The sequence below is a fragment of the Pezoporus flaviventris genome, unplaced genomic scaffold, assembly GCF_033815535.1.
Source record: "Pezoporus flaviventris isolate CSIRO_AGI_PZ_B2104156 unplaced genomic scaffold, CSIRO_AGI_Pfla_v1 ptg000023l, whole genome shotgun sequence".
Taxonomy (NCBI): domain Eukaryota; kingdom Metazoa; phylum Chordata; class Aves; order Psittaciformes; family Psittacidae; genus Pezoporus; species Pezoporus flaviventris.
In genome coordinates, this window is record NW_026892571.1 from 13281787 (window position 1) to 13296495 (window position 14709).

The following is a 14709-nucleotide window of genomic DNA, read 5'->3' on the forward strand; positions in this document are numbered from 1 at the left end:
TTACTGATGAGAGGAGAGTTACCCAAGAGGCCTGAGCTGAGGGGCTGCAAATCAAGAGCTCACACTGTGAGCCCACTGATTCCTCACAACGAATCCCTGCAGGAGGGAAGGTCTTTGCTTGCAAAGCTTCCTTTTTCCCTGCTTGCTCTTTTGGGTGAGAAATTCAGGTCCTGACCACCCTGAAAGGCTTTACAGTAACCAGAGAAGCAGGGAATTTATGGCGTCACCAGCGGCTGAAAGTGAGGAAAGGAGAGGAAAAGGTTTTTTTTCCCCCTTAGACTGCAGCTACCTTGACAAAATTCTCATGGCCTGTAAGTGACCCGCAGGAGCAGCCGGGGGGGATGCGGGATCAGAGCAGGCTGGTTTAACTGCTCGGCCAGCAGCTCTTCCTGAACTGAGGAGCTGGAGAGAGGTACGAGCCTGAGCTAGTGCAGAGAGCTGGCGTCAGCCTTGAAACTCCCTCCTCTGCTCACCTTGAGACCAGAAAGAGATGCAGGCAATGCTCGCACACCTCTTGGACTCAGAACCTCCTCTCTGCTTTAAGACCACAACCTGGGTGAGTGAGCTTGCTTATGGTGCCCATCATGGTGCTCTCTGGTCCCTGGCAGTCCACACGGAGGTTGGAGAAGCAGCAGAGCCAGCTCACCTACTCAACACTTCCCTTTTCCCCTGTCTCACAGCCTCTGGTCTTCCCCACGGCACCACAGTGCTCCTTGATGAGGATGCTGAAGGGATCACTGAGTACTTCCTGCAACACAGAAAGGGAACAGGTCTTGGAGAACGTTCCAAAAACAACTAGGTAAAAGCACTTCAGGGGGCTTTGAGGTACTTAAGGAACAAGCATACAAGGATAAGAGATGTGAAATGGGCTCCAGCTCCTGGCAAAGTGAGACTGAGTGCTGGCAAAGCAATGCAGTCATCCCTTATTGGATACAGGGGAAATCAAATAAGGAAGAAAACCGCCCCAGGGCTCTCCCCTTCGCGCTCAGCTTGCTTCAGCCACGTCTCTACACCATAAAACCATTAAATCCACATTCACATTATTCCCAAGTCCTCTGCGCTGCCCTTTCTGCTGGGGAGCGCGGAGCCGAAGCCTGGTTTCCATCAGCGCTGCAGGGAGGCCACGGGAGTGCTCACGCCGAGAATCGGACGTGTTCAATTTCAATGTCCAACCAGGGGAAACAAAGCCCCACAGCCATCCCCAAACCAACCCGTTTTATGATCTCCACATCCCACCGCAGCCCAGCCCCGCCGCTGGTATCCCACAGGTACAGCCAGCTCCTACCGAGGAGGCAGCTTCGGGATGGGACAGTGGCCCCTGGTCCCCCTGCTGCTGCGCTAGGCTCCGAGGTGCTGCTGCAGAGCACCCAGCGCTGGGTTCCTGAGCTAACACTGCCCTCGCACGGCAGCACGGAGCGCAGAGATGTGCACTGCAGGCCCGTCCGATCGATCTGGTTGCTTGGTTTCTCGGTGTGAATTTGTTAAAAGACTGAGCAGGCTCCTCCTTGGTTTTGGGTTTGAAATCTGCGGGTTTCTCGGCAGGGAGCAAACATGAGGTTAAGCAGCATTATTCATTAGTCTACAGAAAGAACTGATTAGCTGGCAGGGTGTATTTGTACCATCAGAGTTCTCACTGTACTCTCTCATGCTAAAGAGGTGCCTGGGTAATAGGCTGCTGCTTAAAGCTCCCCTCCTGCAGCCCTTCTGCCCTTTCTCCCTAGAGAGGACACCTCCTCGCTGTGCTGGCAGAAGAGCCCATACTCACCAGTTTGGGAATGCAAATGACAGGGCTTTTCCCCTTCCACTAGGTTACACTGCCCTTACCTGGAGGCTTTTCCCTGATACCTCCTCAAAAAGCCTGACAACACAGAGGGGATGCCCTGTGAAGTGATCCATGCTTGCTCCATGCTTCTGTGGCCTCTCCGGTCTGACCTGTTTCAGCTGAGAGCTCCCCGAGACAGGCCCAACACTGGTAGCAGGGCAGCAGCACATTGCCTCATACACAAAGATTCTAGTTCATTGCAAAGGCCTCCAGACAAGTCCATAAACACAGGCACTGAGGACACTGTGATTGCTTCTGATGTGCCAGCTCAGTCTCCCCCAGGTCTCCAATACATCAAGGTCAGCCTTTAGCTTAGAGAGTACCAGACTCAAATGTAACTGCTGATCACTGGTTGTTTCTCACAGCAGAGTAAAGCACCAACACAATTCAATTCAGCTCTCTTCCCTGCAGTCCCCGCTCCCTCACTACCAAATGCCCTGGGATGGAGGACAGGGGACCAAGTGCCTCCTGCCTGCAGCACTGGCAGGATCAATACGTGCGTTCTGCATGGCTGAAGTCATCACACAGCCACAGTGCAAGCTGGCAGCCTCCTCCCAGAGGACAATTTATCCCTTGCTGTGAATTGAACAATGATGAGGAGACAGGTCAGTTGCTTGTAGGACAGCACCAAGGAATGAGGATACAGATGTTGTTGCATAATTATCAGTGCAAATCTTTACTGCACATCAGCAGTGTAATTTGACAGGAACAAATTCAGGTCATGTATTTTCAGTGTAAAGCTCTCCACATCCTCCTTTGCAAGACCCAAGAGTCTGAAAAGCTACAGCACAACCCCTTTCCTGGCTAAAAAAAACAAGGCTAAAGGATGCCTCAGGCAGTGCCAGCAGAGCCTTAGGAAATGCCATGCCAGGGCTCAGGAGAACAAGTATTCAAGCCCCAGTTTTTGCACTTCCTCGCTGCATCTTTACCTGTAGGGCTGAGAGTCAGGAGGAGAGCAATACGGGGAAAAGAAATGAAACAGCACTACACAGACCAGGATCTTGCAGATAACGGGTTGAACATTGGGATGCCACGACAGCATTGCTCTGGAGTAGCACCCACCTCATTAGCTGGGATGCAGCTTCAATTCTGGGCAACAGGAGTGAGCAGTCATGCAGGAGACATAGGCAAGGGTGCACTTGAAGTAAGCAGAAGCACAGGGCTGAACTAAAGAGTATTCATTAGGAAACATCAATCAAATAAGATGCTGCGCTTGACTGTTCATAGTACAGGGGACAAAATCCCCAGCACAGAAAAGCCCAACACCCCAAAATGCAAGCTCATGTGGCTCTCTAACAACCTCCTTCTTTCTTGCGAGCTCTTACAGTGGCATTCAATGTCCCCATGATTTATATCTGCACAACCCACACAGGTTTGTCACAAAATACCCCATCACCTGAATTTTCTGCTTCAGGCCTGACATCCCCTACTCAGTAGTGCTGCTCCCCTCTGTGTCTGCAATCCTCCAGCCCTGGGGAGGTGGGAAATGACGGTGAATCAGAAGAGCCTGGCACAAAAGGGTCATGCAAAGCAGAACTCCATCAGCTCCGGAGCTGAAAGCGGTAAGGGCAGAAAGGCAAAGAGAAGGGAATGTAGGCCTCGTTGCTAGATAGATCATTTATTAAAGTGAAATTCAGCATTGTATCTTTGTCAGACAGTACAGAGTTAAAGTCTCATACACAGTGGAAGCAGGACATCTCCTACACCTCAGAGAAATGAGTTCTACAGTTTTTGCTATAAGTTACTAAGTTGCTTTAACAATACATAGCTATATTACACAGTTAAAAATACAAGGTGTCCAAAACATTTGGCATAAAATCAGCACAACACATGGAGGCCAGAAACAGAAGAGGGAACAGTTTTTCTCTCCTGGTAAGCCTGCTGAAAGACTTCAAGCCACGCTGCAAGTTACCTGCTATTCACCTCCCTCGCACACTAGCTATGGAGTAAACCCAGCCCTGTTTGGGCTCAGCTAAAGGGCTCCTTGAGCCTCCTAATGCACAGGGTGGCTGCAGAGTCGCTTGCAAGGGAAGTTCAGGTTTAAGGCAGGAGCCTCCCCCTTTCCCCACACTTCAATTCATTCCAAACAGTTGTGTTCACCAGGAAGTCCAACCCGCGAGACCAGGGATAGCTGTGAAAAGTGCAAGGAGTATCTTACATCCTAACAGTTCATCTGCACTTTGAAAGTGGAACATGAGAACTCCCTGACTTGGTAAGCTAGAGATGGTTAAAGGGCAGCAGTGACAAGAGGAGTGAGGCATCAATAACATTCCTTCACCTTTAGGACTCTTCAGTCAATACTTGGGGCAATACAAGGACTCCTTTTGTACAGGAGGCCGCCTTGTATTGCCCACTTGTTTAAACTGTACAGGCAAAGTGACTCTAGTGCTCTAGGGAAGTGTATGATCTGCACATTTAAATAAACAGTCCCTCAGCAGACCATTTCTCTCCCCTCCAACTGCAGTTACTGCTGAAGCTCTCCCATTGGTATTTACATTTGGCTCAACCAAAAGATGTAAAGTGCACAGCTCCCCCCTTCTTCCCCTCTCATAAAACATCCATTACAAGAGCTAACACTGAACAAATCCTCCTCCACACTGCTAACTGTTGTTCAGTCTCTCTGTGGGCCATGTCCTGTTTCATCTCTGTGCCAACATGACCCCCTTGAAAATACACACTCACTGTGGGTTATTGTGGCTCTTGTTTTCAAAGCCTCTCTGAATCCAGCTTGCACTTCAAACTAACTTGAAATGCCAGACTTGCTGTGTTGTGGTCAAGTCTTGCACACCAGGGCATCTAGTGGTTTACAGCCACATTACTAAGGAAAACCAGGACAACAGAGTACTGGGGACAAGAGGTACAAACCTGCCCACTCTGATTTTCTCAGGCTTGAGCATCTAAAGTGCCTGGCAAAAGAAACATTAACTTTTAATGCCATTGTTTACTTCATGTTATACAATATTCTTTGCAATGCAGAAACTCAGACCCTGCATTCTAATACAGCCTCCTCAGATAGATTTGCACTTTTCAGCCATCAGACTGCCACCGACTCGAGTCTTCACATGCTTCCAACTCCCTCGAGTTGAGCTCAAGCCGATAACTACCAGCACTGATTTCTTCTTCTTCCTTTAAAGTGAGCAGAGGGTCAGCATACAGGATGGAATTAACCCCAGAAGAGATGTTTCTGCATTATTTGGATCTCATACTAATGGCTTTGGATCTATTCAGAAGTCTAATGAAGTTAATACAACTCTTCAATGAGAATTGAATTAGGCAATGTAATTGAATTAGGCTCTGTAATGGCTGGAGAGCTTCAAAGACGATTCCTCTGCCCCAGGGTGAATGTCACCTATGCAGGCTTGTAAGAAATAAGCTTCCACTATTAGAAATGGAAGATGACATCTGGTCATCCTCCATGCCCCCAAGGCTTGTGCTCCATGGTTCAAAGCTAGACAGAATTTAAGGCCCATCTGTGAAAAGCAAAAATGTAAAAGGAAAAACAAACTCATCATACCAGCCAAAGCGATTTGGGTCTTCCGCCTTTCCAACAAGTCACGTCTAAAAGTGCTGAGCAAATGTCCCACCTCATGGCTTCACAAGTGTGAGGTTCAAACACATTTACTTTGAAGTTTAAACCAAAAAGAAGTTGGAAAGTCGTTTGTTGTTTAATTGGCATGCAGCATAAGGAATCAAATACACAGCATGGTTTCATACAGAACGACAATTGCATTGTTGCGTTTTCTGGTTATTAGACACTAAATGCTTTTCAAGAATCACAGGCACCCTGAACATGGATATTGCTACTGAATTGATGTGTGATTTCAGTTCATAGCATGGGAGCCATAGAGTGGCTAACCCTTCCAACAAGACATCGGCTTCTTTTTGCTCAAGGCGTTCAGCTCAGTTGAGAACAAGGTAATAAGGCATTTGCAAGGGTTTATAAGGCTGTGGGGTCCGACAGCCAAAGATTCTTTTGTTTCTTTGGTGTCTTGCCTCCAAGCTTTCCACCTTATAAACAACTGCTAATGGCTGGTAAACATCTCTTCATCATCACACTTCACTAAGAATTTCATTTTTCTTCCCAAAAAAGGTATAATTGCTTTAAGAGTGACCCAACAGGATCACATTTCACATCAATTGACTATTTTAAGGAAAATAAAAATAAGTTTCCTGGATACCATCTCTGCACAAAAGCATTCCAGTGAATACACCTGAACAGATGGAACCTGCCACCGTATTTCCTTGAAATGAATCATTTTGCTGCTGGCTGCTAAAACACCCCAACAGATTTATTTACTCTTAGGAATAAAAGAAAACAAAATACAACAAAAAAAGAAGGTAAATCCCAAACTACATTTTTTTACAGTTTTGGTCTAGAAGTTACAACGAGGCATAACCCTCTCACCTCAGAAACTCATTTTCCCTTAGTAATATCCTCTGATTACACGAGCACTTTGATGATCACCCATGCAGTCAGAGAACCCTCTTAGCTATCTGTCCTGAATGAGAGAAGCCAGATCATGGTGACTGATGTGAGAATTACTCCACCCTTTCTATAAGGAAAGGACCAGTAATTAGGAACTTCTTAAACATTCACGTAATACCGACAAAAGACATTCTCTCCTCATTCCTTGAACCTCTCTCTTGTCTGATGTTCTTAAAAATCCATACTGGATTGAACAAGGAAATGCTGAAACAATCACACTCTCCAAAACTTCACAAATGGGATGTGTACCATAACAAGAGTATTTCTGCCTACGACACAGGACTGAGACATGTCAAAGTTTGTTGAACACATTTTTGGAGTATTAGCAAATGCTTCAGAGCTGATGTGAACATCTTGCTTTAAATTATGACTTGAATTTTAAAGAGACCCTGGGAAAGCTTCAACAAGAGCTTCACCATGTGAACCCTTCATACCTTCTGAAGCAGCACTGAGCTGCAATCATGGTGTGTATTTAGCTCTTCAACAAAGCTTCATCCAGTTTCAGAATAGTAAAACCTGCCATTGAGAAAATGTTAGCCAAAGTTCTCTACTGTTCAGTTCGTTGCTTAAGGCTTGTTGAGAATATACTCTCTATGTGTAGTCTTGGCATCTCATAACAGAATGGAGACATCAAAACAGCAAGAAAGAGTGGTGCTTTAAATTATGACATCCCCTTGAAGAGACTTGAGGTCACTGGAGAACAGTCAGTCACAACCAACACTTTCATAAGCTCCTTTTGCCAAAAAAACCACTGCATTGTTTGTAAGGACACCTTGGCTTTAAATAACAATATCAGAGCGATCTCCTCCTACAGTGCCCAGTTACAGAGCACCAGCATCCTCCACTCACACAGCTCTTACGAAAGCACATGTGATGCTCATAAAAGGCAAATGCTTTGATACTTCTTGCCCATTGCAAAGAAAGATGAAATGCATCATGCTCCACTCAGGTCACTCTCCCAGTTATGGTACTACACCCATCAGCATAAGTCTGCTTTTACCAAAGGAGACTGCTGAGCCCACTGATCGACAGCAGTTTTGTGACACCTGCTGAAGAGCATCTTCAGTATAAAATTCATTTGTGACTGATACCTGATCTGACACAGAGATTAAGAGACAGATGTCCCTGTTTCACCTACCATCACTGAGCCTTGAATACAAAGGAAATGAGCACAAGTGAATTAAATGAGCATTTCTACCAACAGGACCAAACCCAGCAGATAAGCTGTATTTGCCTTAATACCACATTCTGAGGAAAAGCAGAAGTTTTTAAATACTTACAGACAATTAATTAGTGAGCTCTGAAATAAAAGAAATTAGAAAAAGAGATTGCAGAGAATTGCTTGGCATCCATGTCAGAAGGGGGTGGGAGGAAGCATGGTTAAAGAAAAATAAATCAATTTCACACTAGTGGAGCTCACGGGAGCAGATTTGGTGAGCTGGAGCAGCTGTATAAGATTGGGACTTGAAGCACTGACTCAAGGCAGGACAGACCATGTGCAGGTGGGGAGCAAACTTCAGGCAAACTTCTGGCCCATGCAACTCAATAATGGATTTAATCTCTGCTGCTGTTCCAGTCCTCGGCCAAGACAAACTGCAGTGGTGGCTTGTGATGCAGTCTGAATTCAGTGGGAAAATTCCATCTGTGATCTGAATTGCACTGAGATGCAGATTTCCAGAAATGGTTTAGAACACTGAGCTGACAAACTCCACAGTCCTATGGGTTTACTTGGTTTCTGCATTATCCTCATTTCTCTGTTCCAATGTGACTTTGAAATGAGGGGAAGAAGTCTTCAGAAACATGCTGGGCACGTGTTTCCCAACACTCCTGATAACAATGTCTATAGCTTTTTCTGTCATCCAGACTTACTGCATTTAAAAAAAAATTTACAATATACTTCAGCAGTTTTTATATACCTAAAACGCACAATACCATCTGTTCCTTCAAGGTCTCTGTTATCCCAAGTCTTGTTCATCTTCATTCTAGTTGCTTGCTACCTTCCGATTTCTGGTCCAGCCTGCTCTTGTTGTTCTTCACCATATAGATGAAATATGCAAGCGTCTCTTTCTCATTCACAGGAATATTCCTGAAGTGACGACTGACAGTCTGGAAGGACAACATGGAAAGAGACAGAAAGTCTGACATTAAAAAGTAGAAATAATCAGAACAGGGTTTCTCTTCACTTTCCAAAAACGATTTTATGGCCACTGAGCGTAATATACTTCTAGTCAAACATGCACCAATTCAAACTGTCAGTCCTCATTTACCTCTCTCTCTTTACAGCTGGAATGTGCCTATGAACACAACACAGTTTTGCTATGTCAGCAGTATTTGTAGCCAACCTACAAGTGAAATTTGGAAGCCAGAACGTCCTCCTGCCAAAGCAGTGTGGCCTCTCCTAAGTGACATTTCGTGCCAAGATTATCTGGAGAGCAAGTTCTCCCTGCAGCTCAGTATTCTAAAGGAGAGTGTCAGAAATACTCAAACACTTTGATGTGTGAACAAGATGTAGCAAAGTTTTAGAATCCAAAGGAAAATGCATCGGATAAGTTTTCACTGAGAGGAACACCAGGGGATTTGCAAGGGGAGGGTTAGGACTTGGTTAGGGCTACCCCTCTCTGGCACTGGCATAAACCCTGAACAATTAGCTGCTTTTTCCTCAAAAAATGAATGTCGAAAATATGGAGCTGGATGAGATCTGCTTCTCATACGGAAGAAGCTCTTTCTTGATACCCAACACAGCTCCAAAACTGGATTTTGATGCAGGCTGAGCAATAAGTCACTCCAAGAAGATTTATGGAAGTTTGAGTTTTCCTTACGGTGGGGTAGCAGCAGGAGTCTAAGAGCCTCAGGCAGCAGTGATTCAAGCATGGGAGCTGGACGAGGATCCAGCGTAGGGTCAAAGCTGCTCAGACTTCACAGGAAATCTGGGAAGTGTGTGACAACTTGAAGTTAGGCTCCCTTTATTTTCTGCTTGCACAGTAGCTTTATTTGTTTAACTCCTGGGCACATTCATGGTAAATTGCCTAAGTAAGTAGTCCTTCATGGCAGGAGGTAGCTGAGAGACAATGAACTGGTTAGGTAGAACATGACAAATCAGAGCTACTACTGAGGACATACACCCACCCTGCTCCACTTAACTTACTCCTACATGCACTACACATCTGCTGTATTCTGTCTATTCATGCCCTAGCTGACTTTGAAAGAGAGCAAGACAGTATCTTGCTGTCTTTTTTGGTCTGCTGGCTTTTGTCTTTAAAGCAAAACAGTTTTGGGCTGTTGTGACAGCCTCAGCTTACAAAATCAACCTTGTTACCATTCAGTAACCACTACAGATTTTTCACTTTTACAGTTTAGAGAAGACTTTTCCCACTGAATGCCTTCAGATCAAGTCAGGAAAGAGAGCAGAGCAGATGCACACCAGCACAACTAGCTCAAATAACAGAGAGATACAGAGAGTCCTTTCTTAAGTAGTACCCCATATGGTGAGAAAGCAGCAGTAGAGGCCCTTAAGGAAAGAGCCTTTTATTGACTTAATACAGAATCATAAGACATCAGGACAAGGGAGGAAATAAGGAATCTGAAGTCATGGTCAGGGATTCTGCCTTTAATAATAAGCAATTCCAACCAGTTCAAGTGCCTGTGAGGAAAGAAAAACTAACAGGGTGTGACTAGTAGTGTGTAAGTCTCAGTTTCAGTCGAACAGCCATCTTCAGCTAACACCCTGGCAACTGCAAACTAGGTTGTTTCTGCACTCTAAAGGTAACAGACTGTGCCTATGAACAAGGAGTGAAAGGAAGCAGATAACAGCAAGTTACTAAAACATACTTTCAAGAGCCAGCTTCCATGTCTTCCATGACTGTCTCAGGTGAAAACAAGCACACAGCTTTCTGTTGGTGTAATCTCCTGAAACGTTCTGCAGAGCACATGGTACGTACTAGCGAGAGTCACTACAGGCATTAGCGCCCACAAAATAAGCGCGTGAGCAGAGGAGATAAAAAGTGTTTTAATAATAAAGATAACACTCTCTCTGTCATCACTTACTTCTGCCAGCTGAGCCTTGTTGAGTCCAGGCCTAGTCTGCAACTTATAATGTCTCTTGTAACGTCGCAGGGTGTTCACCTGGAGCTGGAATAAGTCAACCTGGAAGTGATGCAGAGAAGAGGGGATGAGCACCACCTTTTGCTTGTTATCAGGCAGAAATGTTGTGGTATATAAAAATAATGCTTTCTTCCCCAACAGGACTCCTCCCTGCCTGCATTCAGCACCACATCAGCTTGCCTTACTGACAAATCTAAGTATATTTTGTATCTGTTAATGCTGAAGGACCAAAACAGCCTCAGGGAAATAGAAAATTTTGTTCTGGTTCACATGCTGTCAACAGAATTGCTGGCCAATTTCTGTTCTCAATTACACCTCTGCAACCTCCAAGCAGAGAGGAACTTTTTGTTCCCACAAGGTTGAAAAAGCTCACACATGAAATATCAATTTAGCAGGCACTGAACAAATGGCTTCTGACATAAAACAGAATGCAGAGACAGGGAAGAAATGAAATTCAAATACTTAAATGGGAAGTGCACAGTTTAAAAGCAAAGCTGGGGGAGGTTGCAGGAAGGAAGATGAAAATCATGTGGAAAATGCCGTGTTTCAAAGACAAAAGGAATCTCTGCTGAAAACTAAGAAGAAACTGACATTAAAGCTGACACAGTGCAGAGCTCCCTGATCAGTTAGGTGACGTGCATCCCTCAGTTTTTAACCACCAAATACCCCGCATGCTCTACAGCACTAACATTTTTAGGTCTTCACCAATCATCCTGGCAACTAACATAAAGCCTGTATAGGAAAGGTTTGATGGAGAACCTTTTAGAATGGAAACACAAACAGCTACAACAAAAATCAGGTATCCTTAAAAAATACACAAACCAAAAACTTGCTATTCCTTCAACGCTTCCACACCGGAGGAGTGTGGACAGAGCTCTGCAGCCAAGGGAAGGCTCTGCCGCAAGGCGATTTTTGGTGGCTTCCCCCCCCCCCCCCCAGTTAAACTGCTTTTTGTCAGTAGAGGTGGCATTTCCAGCAGAGGGCTCTGCTGAGGTGGCCAGAACTCTGAACATCACCTCTGGGCAACTTTCTGCCATGTTAGCAGTACCAGAAACATCACCAAAGCAAATATCGCACACAGTGGCACACAGGAAGAGGTTATTCGAGAGTTCTGCAACACAGACAACCTCCCCCAGGCCTATTTCCTGCAAATAACGAGGTTACAGATTATCTGAGGGTTGTTTTGATTAGTGCCAAAAATCCCATCTATGCAAAGGTCTGGAAAAGCTAAATATCCCTGGATAACAATTACCCAAACATGGAGAGAGTGACCTACTGAATCCTCTAGTGTACCTGCAAAACAATGCATAGGAAGGTAACAAAGAACCATATCGGGGCCTCAGTCACCACTGAAAATACTTTACTTTTAAGTAAGAATTAGTATCCAATATTGCTTTAACAGCTCTGTTTGGAAGCAGTACATAAATGAAGCTGTGCAGTTACCTTATTACACCTCTTTTTATAGAGAACTTTACATGAGGAAAGAACTCACACAGAAATGAAGAAAACTGGGACATTTTCACACATCCGAACAAAAGTATCCCTTAAAAGTGAGAGCAACTCCACAGCAGTTTCAGTGGAGCTGCAATTTAAAATGTCAGTGCTTTCTGATATATGAAAACATCCAAGAGAAACTTCAACATGGTCAAAAGCAGCTTACACCCACTTGACAACTACTAACCTCCGGGACATCCGTTTCATGCTCAGGAGAGTCACCCCCATCATCACTTGTCTTCCTTTTTCTTTTGTTTCGGACACTTTGGATGAAGTTCTTGTGAAAATCACAAATATACAGATGCCTCACCTAAGGACCAGAAGCGGTGAAAAAGCAATCAAACCAGGTACTGCAGAACAGCATTCAACAGCAGCCACTTCCATAGCACCATTACAGGTGACTGGTATGACTGCCTGCCTCATGACGGTAAGGAATTTCTCATCTTAAAGCCCAGGCCTGATATTGCCCTCTTGAGTTAGAGATAATTTACATTACAAACATGAAAAGCAAGGAAAATGAAGGACTGGAGAGCTTCAGCTCAATCTCTGCAGATAATATATTTCTTTTTTATGGTTGCAACTCTATGTCAGGAAAAAAAAAAACAGGTAATTGTGTGGAGGAAGAGCATTTGCTTCAGAACTTACTACCAGGTAACTACCAAGAAAAACATTATTCTGAGCTACACTTCTGAACATTCTGGTTTGAACAGTACAGAAGATTATTAATGCAAGTGTTTTAAAATCTAAACCACATAGAAGTTAGGTAATTACCTCAATTCAAACAAACAAACCGAAAGAAAATGTCTCCTACAGCTTATCCTGCCTGCCACAGAACCCCCTGTTTAACAAAAATCTCACTAAACTTAGCATATAGAAAAACAAGAACCACAAATGACCAGTATTACTTGGTACCTGTCAGGCAAAAGCCACAGACACCTGATATTTAAAATCGCTTTATGCAGACAGCTTCACATGTTCCCCTCATTTTGAGTTACTAGTCTGATTTCCTCTTTATTTCTAAAGCCTACATCTGTCAACAACGAATCATTCCTAGAGTGAAAGAAATTACTATTCCACTAGACAAATCTGCTGAGGACTACAACCAGGAGAAATAATCTGGGTTTTAATAAGACTTTATTTCAAATCGAGTCACTCTCTTCCCATGATGTGATGCATTCAGGCTGTCAGAAACAGAACCAAGCAGGGAACCTGCCAAACAGTTCGAGACAAAACTTCACCTTTTTGTTTCTTATTTTAATGGTTTTAATATTCAAAGATCAGATAAGAAAAGCAGAACTCCATTAACTGAGCTGCTTCGGAGAAATTCCTTCTGTACTCTTTGACAGTCTGCTTTGCTCTACCTATTTCTCTACTTGGCAAGCGACCTGTTTCTATCTTGAGCTGACAGCTGTCACTTAATGTCACTATGGGGTCAGCAGCAAATCGAGCTGCTCAGTGCCGACCAGCCAACAAGCGTGCAGGTGCCCTGGTGAGGAGGCAGCACACCTCACTTTGCCATCAGACGCAGTAATAACCTGCCTTAGGGGAACAGGAAGTCTTAGCAACTAAAAGAATACCGCCAGTGAGCCCGAACTCCAACAGCAACCCATTCCGCTGATTCCACCTAGCTGCAGCAGCGGCTTTCGATACGAAACCGAAATTAAACCCGAGCTATTACCTCCGAAGCAAAGGTCCCTTCGCTCCCCCGATCACTATGTGCTCCCCACCGCATGAAAGCTTCCCCTCAAACACCGTTTTCAGCGCTGCTTCATTAAGCCTCAGGAGACAACCAAGGAGAACAGCCGTGACTTCGCCCCGGCACGTTCTTCCCGAGCCCCAGCGTGGTAACGCTGCCGATGGGAAAACGCGGTACAGACGAACCGCCTTCACCCAGCAGAGCATCGCACCCGTGTCCCCACGGCTCCTGGGGTACAGTGACCCCCCTTGAGGCCACGGGAGGGCTCAGCGCGCCTGGCAGGGCAGCAACTTCCCGCCGGCGGCCTCCCCGCAATGCGGGGCCGGGCCATAGAGGGGGTGTCCTTGGGGTCTCATCGGTGCCCACAACTCACACTTTTGTCGATGTCCAGCTTCAGCTTCTTCTGCGAGATGCTCTTCTGGATCCTCTTGCTGAAGGACGCGTTGCCGGCGGGGCGCACACAGCGGTCCCCGTCGTCGATGAGGCAGCAGCTCTGGCCGTAAAAGGGGGCGGCGGGAGGCCCATCCCGGCTGTCCTCCTCGGTGCTGAAACCATTCATCGCCCACCTGCCCGCCCCTCACCCCGCCCGGGGAGCCGACAACCGGGGAAACACTCGCTGCCACCGTCACCCCGCACCCTCCGGGGGAGGGGGGGACCCCGGCACCCCCGCAGGGGGCCCCCCACTCTTGCCGGGGCCCCCTCAAGGGGGACCCCCCCTGAGCGCGGGCAGGGCAGGGCAGGGCAGGCCGCGCCGGGCCCCCCAAGCGCCGCGGCCCGCGGGGACCCCGCACGCACAGCTCGCACTCACTCACACACACACACAAAACCGCCTCCCCGGCAGCGGAAGTCCCGCCCCCCGCTCCTGCAGGCGGGGTGCTGGTTGGGCGGTGCTGCTCGAGGGGCGGGGCGTACACCGCCGCTCCGCGCTCCTATTGGTGGCAGGCAGCGCCTGTCTCACAGCCACAGAGCGGCGCCGGCCCGCCTCCCCTGTAGCCCGGCAGCCGGAAGGTCGGCGGGAGAGCGGGGGGAAGCGGCGTTGCCAGGCACCGCAGTGACACCTCCCTGGCCCCGGTTCACCTCGGCGCGGCCCGGGCAGCGGCACCGGCTCCC

At 46.5% G+C, this 14709-nt stretch overlaps 1 protein-coding gene across 3 annotated transcripts; it reads right to left on the reverse strand.

The window, feature by feature from the left end:
• Nucleotides 1–3424: 3424 nt before the first annotated feature.
• SAP30L (SAP30 like) lies at nt 3425–14446 on the reverse strand. 3 transcript variants are annotated; one of them, XM_061456840.1, is made up of 4 exons: nt 13973–14446; nt 12091–12213; nt 10353–10451; nt 3425–8414 (listed from the first exon to the last, which is right to left on the reverse strand). In XM_061456840.1, exons 1-4 carry the CDS (start codon nt 14156–14158, stop codon nt 8286–8288), a joined length of 537 nt encoding a protein of 178 aa, XP_061312824.1. In that variant the 5' UTR covers nt 14159–14446; the 3' UTR covers nt 3425–8285. The 3 variants fall into 3 exon arrangements, with proteins under 3 accessions (XP_061312824.1, XP_061312827.1, XP_061312825.1); XM_061456841.1 differs by lacking the exon at nt 3425–8414 and adding an exon at nt 9235–9366; XM_061456843.1 differs by lacking the exon at nt 12091–12213.
• Nucleotides 14447–14709: the final 263 nt, after the last annotated feature.